Genomic DNA, 13,593 nt, shown 5'->3' on the forward strand with positions numbered 1-13,593 from the left:
TGGTCAATGGTTCACATTTTAGTTTACACTCTCCTCCATTCCACCCAGTGGGCCATGGCAGGACAGAAAATGTCCAGCAACTGTCCCTGCAGTACCACCCAGTACAACTCCAAGTTCTGAAAATGCCCCCATATCATATCTCTTCTTCCCACTCCCCACCCTCAGCATCTACCATGGCCACTTTCTCCGTCTCAATGCTACATTTACTTCCATTACTATTCACAATAGTTCCAGAATAGAATATCAGTAAGTCCACTCTAATCCATATTCTATTCTTCCATTCTGTAGACCCTGGGATGGTTAAGTCTGCTCCACCTCTGTATCGAGAGGGTGCTTAGATTCCACTTGGATGATGGATGCAATTCTCCTGTTTGCAGTTGTAGGCACTCTTGACTCCCTGGTGTGGTGGTTGACCTTCTTCACCTCCCTGTTAGCTGGCTGGGGCAAGTCCGATAAACCAGAGGGTAGGAGTTGCAAGTCTGTTGATATCTATCTCTATCTCTATCTTGTTAGTTCTGTTTCTCTGGAGAACCGTGAGTAATACAAGGCTGTAGAAAATATTTTACTAACAAGTGAGGAAATTTACTTGTGGAGTTTTAGGTAATGATTTGCTTATAATCCAGAATCTACTCAAAATGCCACAGTACTGTGAAAAGCAGGGAAATATCCAGGAAAGCCATAATTTATCAGTTTTTCTCAAAAAATTCTACATCAGCTTTTACTAATGGGTGTGTATCAATAATGTGTCCCACATAAAACCACTTTTAATATTACTCAGTTAATGGGAACTTTCTCTAAAGAGGAAGAAGAAACAGGGCAAGAATGGGAGGGGAGAGAAGACAGGCAAACGCTAGAGTAGAAGGCAGGCTCCAACACCCTAAGTAAGCATCCACCTTTCCCCAGTGCTAAGTACTAAATAGAGGACATTTGGCATGCTCACCTCCTGGGCCTTCTCAGACCAGGAAATTGTTCTAAATTTGACATTTCACCCCATCCTTCCAAAGGAAATATCTTTATAGAGGCATATTAAAACATATATCTTCTTTCAAGGAAAGAGAATGAGACACATGCTAAATGCTGAGAAATGAGGTGTTGTTTACAAAAGAGTGAACAAAGGGAATAGCTTGAAATCTAGACAATTAAACTATCTATGAAGATAGATGATCTTAATTTTTAAAAAGATGTATTTATTTATTTCTCTCCCCTCCCCCCGGTTGCCTGTTCTCTGTGTCTATTTGCTGTGTGTTCTTCTTTGTCCACTTCTCTTGTCAGTGGCACGGGAATCTGTGTTTCTTTTTGTTGTGTCATCTTGTTGTGTCAGTTCTCCGTGTGTGCAGCACCATTTCTGGGCAGGCTGCACTTTCTTTTGCGCTGGGCGGCTCTCCTTATGGGGCGCACTCCTTGCGCGTGGGGCTCCCCTGCGCGGGGGACACCCCTGCGTGGCACGGCACTCGTTGTGTGCATCAGAAATGCACGTGGGCCAGCTCCACATGGGTCAAGCAGGCCTGGAGTTGGAACCGCAGACTTCCCATGTGGTAGGCGGATGCCCTAACCACTGGGCCAAGTCCGCTTCCCAGATGATCTTATTTTTAAAATATAATTTACCTATTTGGTCATTATCATTGCTCAGGTTAGCTGAATTGTTGCTGTAGTTATCTTGGAAAAAAAAGATTCTTCCCTCCTTTTTTGGACAGACTTTCTGTATAAAACTCCTTTAACTAGTCTTAGCACTCTTCAGTGACAAGAGCTTTGCCTCTTGCAATTTTTTCCCTTAGAACTTATACAGGAATTTTACCATGTTCTTAAAGACTTCCTTAAAGAAAAATTAAATTTCAGTTTTGAGAAGGAAGTTAAAGATAACAAAGCTCATAGACTTAATGATGAACTGACAATTCTGTCATTGACTGATTCCTTCATTCATTCATGAAATATTTATTATTCAAGTGGCTACTATGGGCCAATGCCTACCTAGGTGTTGGGACTATGATGGTAAGCAAAGCCCCACATGGTATCTAGCCCCATGGAGTTGATTTACTTTCCCTTTCATTTTCTCTACCATTTAGGGGCAGATTCAAAGATTTTTAATTGCTATGAGAACTGTGTGAAATTGTGTTTTATGATCATTTTGCTTGTTGTGGCTTACCAAGGTCTTGTTGACTGTGCACTTCTCTTTGATTTTCCTGACTAGGAGAGGTAATACTATACTACTTAGAATATTTTGCAGAATTTCTGGAAGGATAATCATTTAATATTGGAAGTTTAGGTAAGTAAAATGATATGCCTAAAATGATGTGTTTTAAACATTGATCATGCCACTTGGGAGTAATTAACTGTTCTCAAAAAGAAGAACAAATAGAAATGAATCTTGCATAGAACTAGGCTGTATTATTTAGCATCTACAGTAACCCTCACATTTTCTGGGGGCACTAATTTAAAGATGCTTTTAATTTGGGCAACATGGAAAGTAGAGACAAACTTATATTAGAGGACCCTGGAATGGATATCAGGAGAGGGCCAAGGTAAAATGGAACAGATACGGTATGTAAACAACAGCTGGGCAATAGAGTAACTCAGTTCTTCTTAGAAAATCATCATGGAGTACATTAATAGCCATTCATCTGAAATACATATAATAAGTCAATAAAAATATTTATAAGTGATTTTAAGCAAGAAAGCAAATGACACTCCCACCCCCACCTCATATTTTTCAAGATTTATCTGAAAGAGTATGCACAAAAGGCAGAAAGTGGGGGAAAAGATGGAGATAGAAAATGCGGGTGGGGAAGCTCTTTCCACAGGCACGAGATTGGCTCTTTATGGTTTGATGGCATTGGAAATAAAAAATAAAGGGCAAAGTTCACAGGAAATGAAAAAAAAAATCAACACTTTGGGAAACAGCACTTCTCCTGGTGGATGTGCTCAGCCCACACACTGAAGAGAGAGCCAAGGCGACTTACTGCTCTGGAGTCTGTGAGGGACGACCAGACATGAAGCTACGGCACTCCTCAGGTGCAGAGGACACTTGGCCTTTGTCCACCACGCTTCCCGCCTCGGATCTAGGCAATTGGTGCATTCCATCAGTCACAACAGAGCAGGTCACCACCTCTTAGTAGTTCGTAATACTTCATAAAGCAAAATGCTTTGTTATGTACAACCTACACATTCACAATCTCCACGTCACCGTGAGTCTATGATTCATTTAACTCATGACTGAGCAGGCTTTTTGCCTAATACCACCACCCACATTGCAACATAATCGATAGCTACAAGCAGAATTTTAACTTTAGGGGTTTCTTTTAATCTCTGTGACATTTTATATATAATATGCATAACAAAAATTCCTATATCCTACAGGCAAAACAACCAGATACTAATCAGCAATTTGTCTTTTATCATGCTTCAAACATCGCTTACTGAACCAGGTGATATGGGATCAGTAATTGTTCTTCCTTTCTTGATAAAAATGCAAATTATCTATAAAAATGACTAAAACACAGATAATATTTTACCATTTTATTAAGAGCTATGAAGTTGAGTTCAAGTATATGAAAGTTAGGAAACAACTCAGCTTCAATTCCTACTGTGGCAACATTTATTTGACAGTAAACTCATTCCTTTTCTAAGCCGCAGCTGGACCATCACCGGCGATGCTATTTATACCATCCCTGGACTGATGTTAATACACAATGCTGGAAACTACATGGACAGTTATGATAGAAGATTTTCTTCTTCTGGCATAAAGCAAATGCTAACATTAAGAGAGCTTAAGCTTCCAACCTTTTACTGCCTGCAGGCTTAGATTCCTGTTCATTCTCCTCCACTTTTTTGCCAGGTGCTAACTTCTCAGCGCTGTCAAGCAAAGCACTGAGGGCCACTCTCCTGAAGACATTTCCATGAGCCTCTTTGATAAATTGGACGAGCTGGCGGATGTCACAATACAACCCCTGTTTCAAAGGAAGAAGGAAGTTTGGGGAAAGACAGTTATGTAATTAAATGGTTATCACTGGAAGAGTGGAAGAAGGTAATTCTTAGGCTCACATGAGCACTGGAATCTTAAACGGGAGAGAACTGATGCAACTGATAGTATTCTGCCTCTACACTGTTCCTGTAGAATCATTACCAAGAACACTGCCCATCATCTTTAGTATGAAAAAGGATGGTTACCATGCTTCATATTTAGAAAGTTGGCTGTATCATTAGAAAGACACCAGTTTTACATGTCTAATCACTGAATTCCCAATCATTAATTTTCTCTCTTAATTGTGACTTCTGATGAAATGCTGCAAAAGAAAAGGGGTCAGAATTTTGTTTAGACTACAGATTTCAGTCCCTACGCAGCTTCTTCAATTTTTCTCTATCACTCCATTAAAATGTTAAGTCTCCTAGACAATTCTAATGAAGCTTGATCATTCAAAGATGATACATTTTGCTGGACAGATTGAGCAAATCATATTTATGTTGCAGCCCATTTGAACATGAACATCACTATAAACTTAAGACTATACAGAACAAAAAAACCCACCAATATAGTGATGAATAAAACACTTAAAAATGCAAGACATTTTTTTTTGAGTCATTACATTTTCACCTAGTATTTCTCCTTTCCCTTCCCTCTTTAAGATTTTTTGCCTTAGGAGAGGTTCACGGCAAAGCAGAATGCAGAGGCTAAAAAAACATTTAGAAATGCTTTGGTTTCTAAAACCTAAGACTACTGGGACATATTATGCTCATGATTTTTAGAAAAACAGAAGGAAGGGCCCTTGAGGGCAAAAGGGAAGAGTGAACTTTGGGTCCTGCAGGCTGCAGTGCCCTGTGTTGTCCTTCCCTCCGTTCTTTGGCAGCTCTTCCAGGGAAGGGCAAGGACCCCAAAGAGCAAGAGTTCAGACTCACCAGAGAGTGCCAAGCCCCAGGCAAACAACAGAAGGCACCAGGTGAAACAACAGGTGTGGACTGAGGATTGAGACCCGGGGAGCCTACCCCAGATCTAGGTATAACCTAAGGCTTAGGGATCTTTACATCATTCTGTGAAGCAGGGAACCCCAAGAATGACTGATTCAACTTCCAGCCCTTCTGGAAGCATGTGGATTCAAAGTCAAACCTAAGGATACTTTAAAGAAAATTAAGAAATATAATGCTTCTTCTATACATGAGTTGTGTACTGAGGTCTAGAAGAACTTACATATGTATAATCAATCTGTCAAATTACTTCTCACCGTGATCAAATCAAATGATCAAACCAAATTATCTCAAGTTAAGTGAGCAGGCTCAATGGTTTAGAATAGCATACAATGAGCTTGATTTGGTAGATTATCAGAGAATATCCATATGTACAAATGGGCTGATTTCTGCTAATAAGTCATAATAATTACCTGATTGGAAAAATAGTGAAATACTCCTTTTTCCCAAGAGACACCTGAATTCTAGCTAAGTCAGACTTGGTAGCTTTAATCTACATCTTAGTGTCCTAAACCGATTGCAATTATGCACTAACCTTTTATAGCCTGGTTCTTACTGAAACTACTTGTGACTTCAGTGGTTTAGTTAACATATTCTTTTGTAAAGAGTAGCTAAAAGTTTACAATAGTTAGGGAAAGAAAACAAAACCAATTTCAGCAGTACACTTGCATTCTTTTCTTTTTTTTAAGACTTATTATTTATTTATGCGCCCCCAGTTGTCTGCTCTCTGTGTCCAATCGCTCTGTGTTCTTCTGTGACCACTTCTATCCTTATCAGTGGCATCTGTATTTCTTTTTGTTGAGTCATCTTGTTGTGTCAGCTCTCTATGTGTGCGGCACCATTCTTGGGCAGGCTGCACTTTCTTTCGCACTGGGTGGCTCTCTTTATGGGGCCCACTCCTTGCATGTGGGGCTCCCCTACGCAGGGGACACCCCTGCGTGGAAGGGCACTCCTTGCATGCATCAGCACTGCGCATGGGCCAGCTCCACACGGGTCAAGGAGGCCTGGGGTTTGAACAGCGGACCTCCCACGTGGTAGGCGGATGCCCTATCCATTGGGCAAAGTCTGCTTCCCTGCATTCGTTTTTCAAGTAAATTATCATTTCAAATAATGCTTGGTATAACAGTCTTTAATATTTCAAAGCAAACACCCTATGATCTAGTACCTTCTTTCTGAAGGACTCAAAGTACTATGCAGCTATTTCATCAGCCATCACAGAATCTCTAAAACAGGAGAGAATACGGCCATTTGTAGACAGGATAACATGTAACAGAGGAGAAATGTGTCTAAGACCACAACATGTGTTAAAGGTGACATTAAGGAAAACAAATATTTGAACTTTAAAGTGCAGAATTTCAGCCTCCAGCTTCTCTCTCTCATGGCCATGACATTAGAACTTTTCTCAGAACAGAGACTGCAAACTCCTGTGGAAGAAGAGTGAGCGTCTCACCAGATTCTCAGGACTGTGCAGTTCATGCGTGGTTGAAGCACAGCGTGTGATGAGGGATTTAAACATGGCACTGACGATAATGCCTTCCACATTTTGGGCTGTGGATTTGTTGTCCACCGTGGTGAAGTTATTTCCAAACCCAGCCTTGTCTGGAATGCAAAGGTACAAATGAAAAGCAATGTTTCCTTTCAACTATACAGTTTAAAGGAGTAAGGACGTTACTTGGCGACCAGGAATTAGTGAAGGGTTACATGAAATAAAGAAAGAGAGAATTAAAGAAGACACTCCTTGTTGAGTAATCTCTACGTGGACTTAGAAATAAACGAATCATATTCTTCTTTGGAGTCTCTACTAGGACAGACCCAATCTCATTTGTGTAATGTCTTGATGGGCAAATCTTAGCAATGAAAAGGAGATCAACTGTTCACATTAAGAAAGACTTTTAGACTAGAGTATTTTTAAAATAGGTGATCTAAATAAATGAATGATGTACTAAATGGTCCCTGGATGCTGGAAGAGTTCATTTGACTCGGCCTTTTTGGTGGTGAGGAATATGGGCTTCTTGGTAGAAATCATTGAGTTTAGCAAAAATGCAATCTGGTAGGCTGAACCAGGTGTGCAGGGCAGGGAGAGGAAAGATGCTGGGAGGGGCCCTCCTAGGATCTCAGGTACTGGAAAGAGAAAGGGCCTGTGTCTTGCCACAAGTCACAAAGTATTCATGGCAGCTTCTTGCTCACCCCCAGAGACTCTCTGGGCATATGGAGAGGGAAAGCCTGCAACCTCCCTTGGGGCCACCTCCTTCTAACGCATACACATAAAATGCCAGTGAACTGAGATTATCACTCTCCAGGGCATTTTATGCCAGTTCCTCACATGTCTGTGAACCTTTCATAAGGAACACGATAGGTACTCTGTGGCCCTGCCAGAGGATTCCTCATGGCTTGTGAGCCACCTGTGGGCTGTGGGAGAAGAGCTTGTGCAACCCCAAGATTGATCAGCTGGAGACCTGTGCTAGGCTGATTCCCTGTGACCCATCTCTGAAGATTCCCAGGAGTAATGCATCACTCTAAAGTAAAGCACACTTCATTACTAACGTCTCACTGACGGTGACAATTGACAGGGGGTTACTATAGATTTTATATTACAGAAAGAATATGCTTTAGTCTGTGCATATAGTTTCTATCTCAAACGACTTTAAAAAGAGAAAAAGGTGATTAGTTTGTAATCAAGAATTTCTCTTACAGTGTTATAAATATGATCATCACCTAATTCACTGCTTTTTTTTTCAAAATTTATAATGTGCCGGATTTAAAACTCCAATATATCAATATCCAATATAGATTTTCTCAGAGCTTCCAGAGAGAAGCAATATTTTCTTTTAATGTGATAACTGAAAAATACAACCTGGAATATAAACAGGAAAACTACTTCTAAATCAATTAAATATATTCTTCATTATAAATTAATCAACTACTGTCAAATACCATGTATTACATAAACAATAAAAGTCTATGATAAGAAGGTATATCTTCCCAGGATGTAATTAATTGTTTGTTTTTACTCAACTCCAGCTTCATACCTCCATTTCATTTCATTACTGCAACTGCATTCAAGTGCAATTGGAGGCATTCAGTTTATTATAGACGCAACTGGTGTTCGCTGGTCTTGCCTTGTAATTTAGGTCTCTATATTGGTAGTTTTCTTAAAGTCAAAAAGTTATGTAAGTTTATGAGCTTACCAATAGACGCATTTGTCTGTTATAATTCAATATATATGTATATGTGTACATCAAAACTATGTTTCTGCTATGTTTACTATAGTCATATGCTTTTTTTTTCTTTCCTGTTTTGTTTTGTGGGAAAAAAAATTCCAAGAACTGTATGTGGCACACCACAGGCCCTTGTTTCATATTTGCTGAACTAATGAATATATCCCCTTAGTCTCTTTATCTCCCTTATAGAGTTGTCACACAACAGAAGATTATTTAGAGAAAGAGAAGTCTCAGGAGTGGCAGTGTAAGGATTGGGGGGCTAAAGTTGAGGAAGGCACAAACTTTGCAAAATTTCTACTCATTGAGGTCATTTGGCCACAGAAAGCCTCAAAAATGTGTCATCAAAGATGATGTGCAAGCTGTTCTGATTTATATTCTATTACACACACATAGACAGACACACTTCCTCTAAATTCTATCCCCACAAAATTAGCGTGTCTCTAAAATGCTACCTGCGCCACCTCACAGTGATTTCTCCTAGAACTCGGGTGCGGCTTTACTTACTGTCAGTGACTGGCTCCATACAAAATCCTAGCAAAGCATGCAAGAAGTCCACTACGTTATTGAGAGAGTCCTTGTTCACATAGTCTCTCATGGTTTGTCGGAACTGCATCTTATCTAGCTTATATAACTTAGTGAGGCAGTTCTGGGCCTGTAATGAAGGAAGAAAAGTGAAAAAGTCACAAGTACCAGCTTAAGCTACAGATACCATTTATTTGAGACAGTTATAAGCCTTCAGGAGGCAAAGACCTCTGTTCATCCCGGTTGGCTGGGCCTAGTGAGGCTTGCTAACCCCCCTTTCCCAAGTAAGAAATGGGCAGATGAAGACTGAGTGGTAAGAGGTTGTTTATTTTGAGACGGGCACCTCTTCAGGAACAACCCAAAGCCAAGGTCTAATGCTGGCCCCAGAAGGAGTTCAGTACTTTCACCAAGATCAAGATTTTTACATTTCAATGAGAAAGCTCAGAGTGTCAAATTTTGGTCAGTGATAGGATGCGTAATCCATGTTTAGAAAATCTCAAAGGTTTTGTGCCGTGAGAAGAAGCATGCCACTGCCATGCTCAGCCACTTTGAAACTAAGTAGACATGATGATGGTGCAGAAGCATAGGGAGAGAAGAGCCAGTGTCTCTTAGACAGCAGAGAAAGATATATGAGGCATTACGTAAAGGCAAGTCTAGTTTTTAAAATTTATTAGGCATTGGCATTTGAATGTGAAACTATGGTATTTCAATAGAAATTGGCCTTACGGATTTGAAAAGCAAGTAGATAGTGGCTAGACCCTGCCATTCAAAAATATATTTCTTATGATTCAGCAAATCATTTTGCTATCTGGCAAAGGGGAGAGGGAATAATTCTCACAATCAAGATCAATTTGCATTGGCTGCAAAGGCCACAGAGAGAGTGCTCAGATACTACCAAGTATTAGGGAGCCTACTATCCCTCTCCCACCAGCAAGAGAAAATCACATTTGCATGGGTGCTTTGCTGTTTAAAAGGTGTTTCTTGCCATGTAAGTGTACCATGGTATCTGAGTTTCACACCATCTCCTTGTTGCAAACAAGAGTGTCCCTGTATTCCATTGATGAAATTGAGACTCAAAGATGAAAAACATTGTGTCCAAGTTGACACAACAGGTATTAGAGCAGGGCCCAGACTAGGAGTTAGGGCCCCCCCCCAAAAAAAAGAGCTGCCCAGCGCGAAAGAAAGTGCAGCCTGCCGAGGAATGGCGCCGCCCACACTTACCATGACGCTGACGACAACAGAAGCGGACAAAGAAACAAGACGCAGCAAATAGACACAGAGAACAGACAACGGGGCGGGGGGGGGGGGGGGGGTTTAAATAAATAAATAAATCTTTTTAAAAAAAAACCAAAAGAAACAAAGGAGTTAGGGCCCTGCCTCCTAATCTGGTGCTATTTCCTATGAGATAATAGTCTCATTAGTAATTCAGATAATAATTTTTGGGGGAAATGTATTTATATACCACTCAATTCTAAAAAAATATTTTAAGATGACCAATTATAGAAATCAGTTGAAGAAGACAAGGCCAGAATGAAAGAGATACAAGAAAATTCATAAAATGGAATGAAGTGGGTAATGACAGGACAAGAATTTGGGTTGAGGGATAAGGGCTAAGGATTAAGAAAGGAGGAGTCATGCAGTGAGGACCACTTTAACAGGGAGTAGAAAACTATGAACAACTAGGCACACTCATGGAAGTCAGATTAGAAAGGCACCCTCTGAAATGGGGATTTTGCTGGAAGACCCTTAACTGTGTCCCAGAGGAAATTTAAATTCTTTCACCATTTTGACAAATCAAGGCTTATGAAAAATTCTTGGAGATTTAGGGAGCAAGAAAAAATTTGACAAAAGGCTGAAACTTGGAATTAGCAATAGACTTCATGCTATGACCTTATTATAATCCCTTCATCTGTATCACAAAGTCAAATGGATTGATGCATTTTTGCATCTCATTTTTATTAGGTCATAGCAGACTGGAAATAAGAAAGTTTTATTTCCACAGAGGTTACTGGTTGCCAGATTCCAAATTCATTTTTTTCTTACTAAACTAATGTTGTTCACTGTAAAATGATGTTTGAAAAGCAATTAGGTAATCTATGTCCTGCATGAAAAAGAATCAATATTTCAAAAATAATTTGAGATCTTCATTGAAATATTTCCAGAGCACCTTAAAGCCCTGGGTTGACAAATTCCTGAACAGTCCAAATTATCCTATTTTCTCCATAAAATACACCAGAAAAGAGCATATTTGCAAATCTACTCTTTAGAAAGAAAGAGACCAATGGGAAATTTAAGCAGATATTGGAATGTTGAATCTTAAATACTTTGATTCTGAATGAATATCCTAAACTTTTCCAAGAATTTTATAAAATTGTTAATATTGATTGCCTTTTAATAATTTGGGACTACCAGCTAATGATTAAATTAATGTAAGAAGCACTGAGATATGATATACTACATGCTTTACTGAATAGGATTGCAGTAATCTTCTGTTTCTTAAAAAAAAAAAAAAAGGTATAGAGGGCCTGATCTGGTAGAGTTTGGAAATATTCTTAACATCTCAAAAATTAAATAACTTCTGAAAATTCAGTGCTAGAACAATCTGTAAATATTGTCTCCTTGGATGATCTTCTTGAATTAGACATTGCCCTGGGAAAACTTCTCAAATTTAAAACTCCTGTATCATGTGCTAACTGAGCATGGTTTAGCAAATAAAATCCCTATAATGAGTATTGAACTTGGCTACAAGATAATAGAGGAGTTGCCACATAAGTCAACAAAGCTGAGAAGACAGGTAGAAAACTGGCTGGATTCCCTGATAGGAAATATGCAATGCACTTGGGGAGGAAAGCATGGTGGACAGTAACAAGAGCCTCCCAGGTGGTTTCTGATCCAACTAGCTCTAATTTCTTGTAGCCTAGAAAAGACAGGTTCTGGTTGTCAGAGCCAATTTTACCTCTAGCTAAAACATGACACCTCTTATTATATTTTGGTATTTCATTGCTTGGAATTGGTCTTCTGCATGAGCATTTATATGGTTTATTTAAGTTTGAAGGTTTTTTATTCACACTGTCATAGAATTAAAAATCAAAGATCAAAAATCACATATGCACATGCAAAGATGGAAGTAATGTCAGCTCTTTATTGCCATATTCGTTATTTGTTAGAATTTTTATTTTTGGTCTCAAAATCTGGATCTTGGTCAAAGTTTTCACATTTCAGAATTTAGAAGTTAATTACTACGAATATCATCCATACACCATATACAGATAATAAACTAATATAATGCATCATAATAGAATATAAGAAAAGAGAGAGGTTAAGAATGAAACCCAGCATGCTAATACTGTGTGAACATTTCATAACAAAACCCAATACCAAGGAAAAATGGTCTGGTATTAGATTTTGACATGATCCCAAAACTCTGTCAAGGTATGCCAAAGGGTTTGTTTGTTCAAATTTGCAACAAATGTTTATTTTTAAGACAATGTTTTATTATGATTTCAATTCAAATGTATGTCTGAGGCAATTGTCCCAGCTTGGGCTTGCTGTGGAGCTGAGTAATTGCTCAGGTCTGAAGGGAAAAGTAACAATCAGTGGGACAAATGAAATGGGCTGGAATAAGACCATGTTCCATTATAGAATTATGCCCGGCAAGTCCAAGTACAGAGTTTCAAGTTTCACACAGTTTCAAGGGGACATGGTCTCAAATATATAGAAGTCCAGGTTCATTTTCAAACAAAGCAGCCAGAAAACAATTGGCTAGTTTCACAGTCCAGTTCGGTCCCAATAAGGGGTCATTTTTATCTAAGTAAAAAAAAAAAAAAGTTGTAAATTTTGACCCCTTTACTAACTTATAAAATATGCTTCTATAAGCACTCAGGCAGGCGATTAGAAGTCATTTGTAGCAGAGCATAAGTAGGTTGCTAAATATATTCAACTTTGCAAAGTTCTTTCAAACTACAATTCATACATTCCAATTTCACATCCTTTTTCACCAACTGGGAGTTGGCCTGCCCTAGGCAGGAGGCAGAAGTGTTTTCCCAATAAAACTTTCTTTCCTAAGCCTGGATTTTATATGTCTTGAGGTAGCTCATGGGAAACACCTCCCCGAGACAGTAAATTACTGCTCTGAAATATAATATTTTTCAGGGAACACTGAACCTCATTGTCAAAGGACTCATTCCTAAATTGGAGGGAGGGAACAGGGAGAGGAAATGGAATCTACTTTAATTCTCTTACATTCTCTCGGAATACCTGATGTCTCAGACGATCTCCAGAGAGCCCTCGGTGTCCTTCTCCACAACCATAGGCACATCCCAAGGACTTCACTATTTTGATGAGCATGGTTAGAGCAAGCCTATGGTTGCTTACAGGTGTACTTTCATCCTAGCACCCATGAACGAGAAAGAAAGAAAAGTTTGTTTACATTACTACTGAGGTCCTTTTGCTGTAAGATTCTATTTTATGATCAATCCCAATGTATAGTTGTATAGTGCACACCTGCAATTTGGCAAATATTGAGAAGGACTGCCAAGGATTCAAAAAGCAAGCTAACTTTGCTAAAGTCTAGTACATGATTTAAAAGAAAAAAAATTTTAACTCCTTCTGGTGCTAAAGAATATGAACATAGACCTCTTTAACAGAGGACATGCATTCATATCCTTAAAAAATTACAGAATGACTACCTCAGGAGAGAGTGAATACTATTGGTAATGAAAGCAAATAGATTTTCTTAGAAGCTACCCTCCTCAGCAGACTTCTGGTAATACCAGCAGGCAAGAATTACTGCTAAATTTCCAGGGCTGAACTAAGTCTTGAACTTCAGACCTCTTGGCAATTTCTGACATTTTTGAGTGTATAATTGTATAATTTGCTTCTATTGTAAAACTTC

The 13,593-nt window shown here is 39.1% G+C and overlaps 1 protein-coding gene across 8 annotated transcripts in view; it reads right to left on the reverse strand.

Annotated features, from left to right (window-relative positions):
* UNC80 (unc-80 homolog, NALCN channel complex subunit) overlaps positions 1-13,593 on the reverse strand; it is a 270,741-nt gene that overhangs the window by 184,467 nt on the left and 72,681 nt on the right. For 4 of the 8 annotated variants that reach the window (XM_058300212.1, XM_058300207.1, XM_058300210.2 and 1 more), the window contains exons 14-18: positions 12,957-13,088; positions 8,682-8,829; positions 6,407-6,555; positions 3,778-3,944; positions 2,958-3,056 (exon numbers count right to left, since the gene is read on the reverse strand). In XM_058300212.1, the coding sequence (XP_058156195.1) occupies positions 2,958-3,056; positions 3,778-3,944; positions 6,407-6,555; positions 8,682-8,829; positions 12,957-13,088 (695 nt within the window). Of the gene's footprint in view, positions 1-2,957; positions 3,057-3,777; positions 3,945-6,406; positions 6,556-8,681; positions 8,830-12,941; positions 13,089-13,593 lie in introns of all 8 variants that reach the window. The other 4 variants (XM_058300209.1, XM_058300206.2, XM_058300205.1 and 1 more) reach the window with 1 other exon arrangement.

Source organism: Dasypus novemcinctus, chromosome 7, assembly GCF_030445035.2.
Source record: "Dasypus novemcinctus isolate mDasNov1 chromosome 7, mDasNov1.1.hap2, whole genome shotgun sequence".
NCBI classification, from domain to species: domain Eukaryota; kingdom Metazoa; phylum Chordata; class Mammalia; order Cingulata; family Dasypodidae; genus Dasypus; species Dasypus novemcinctus.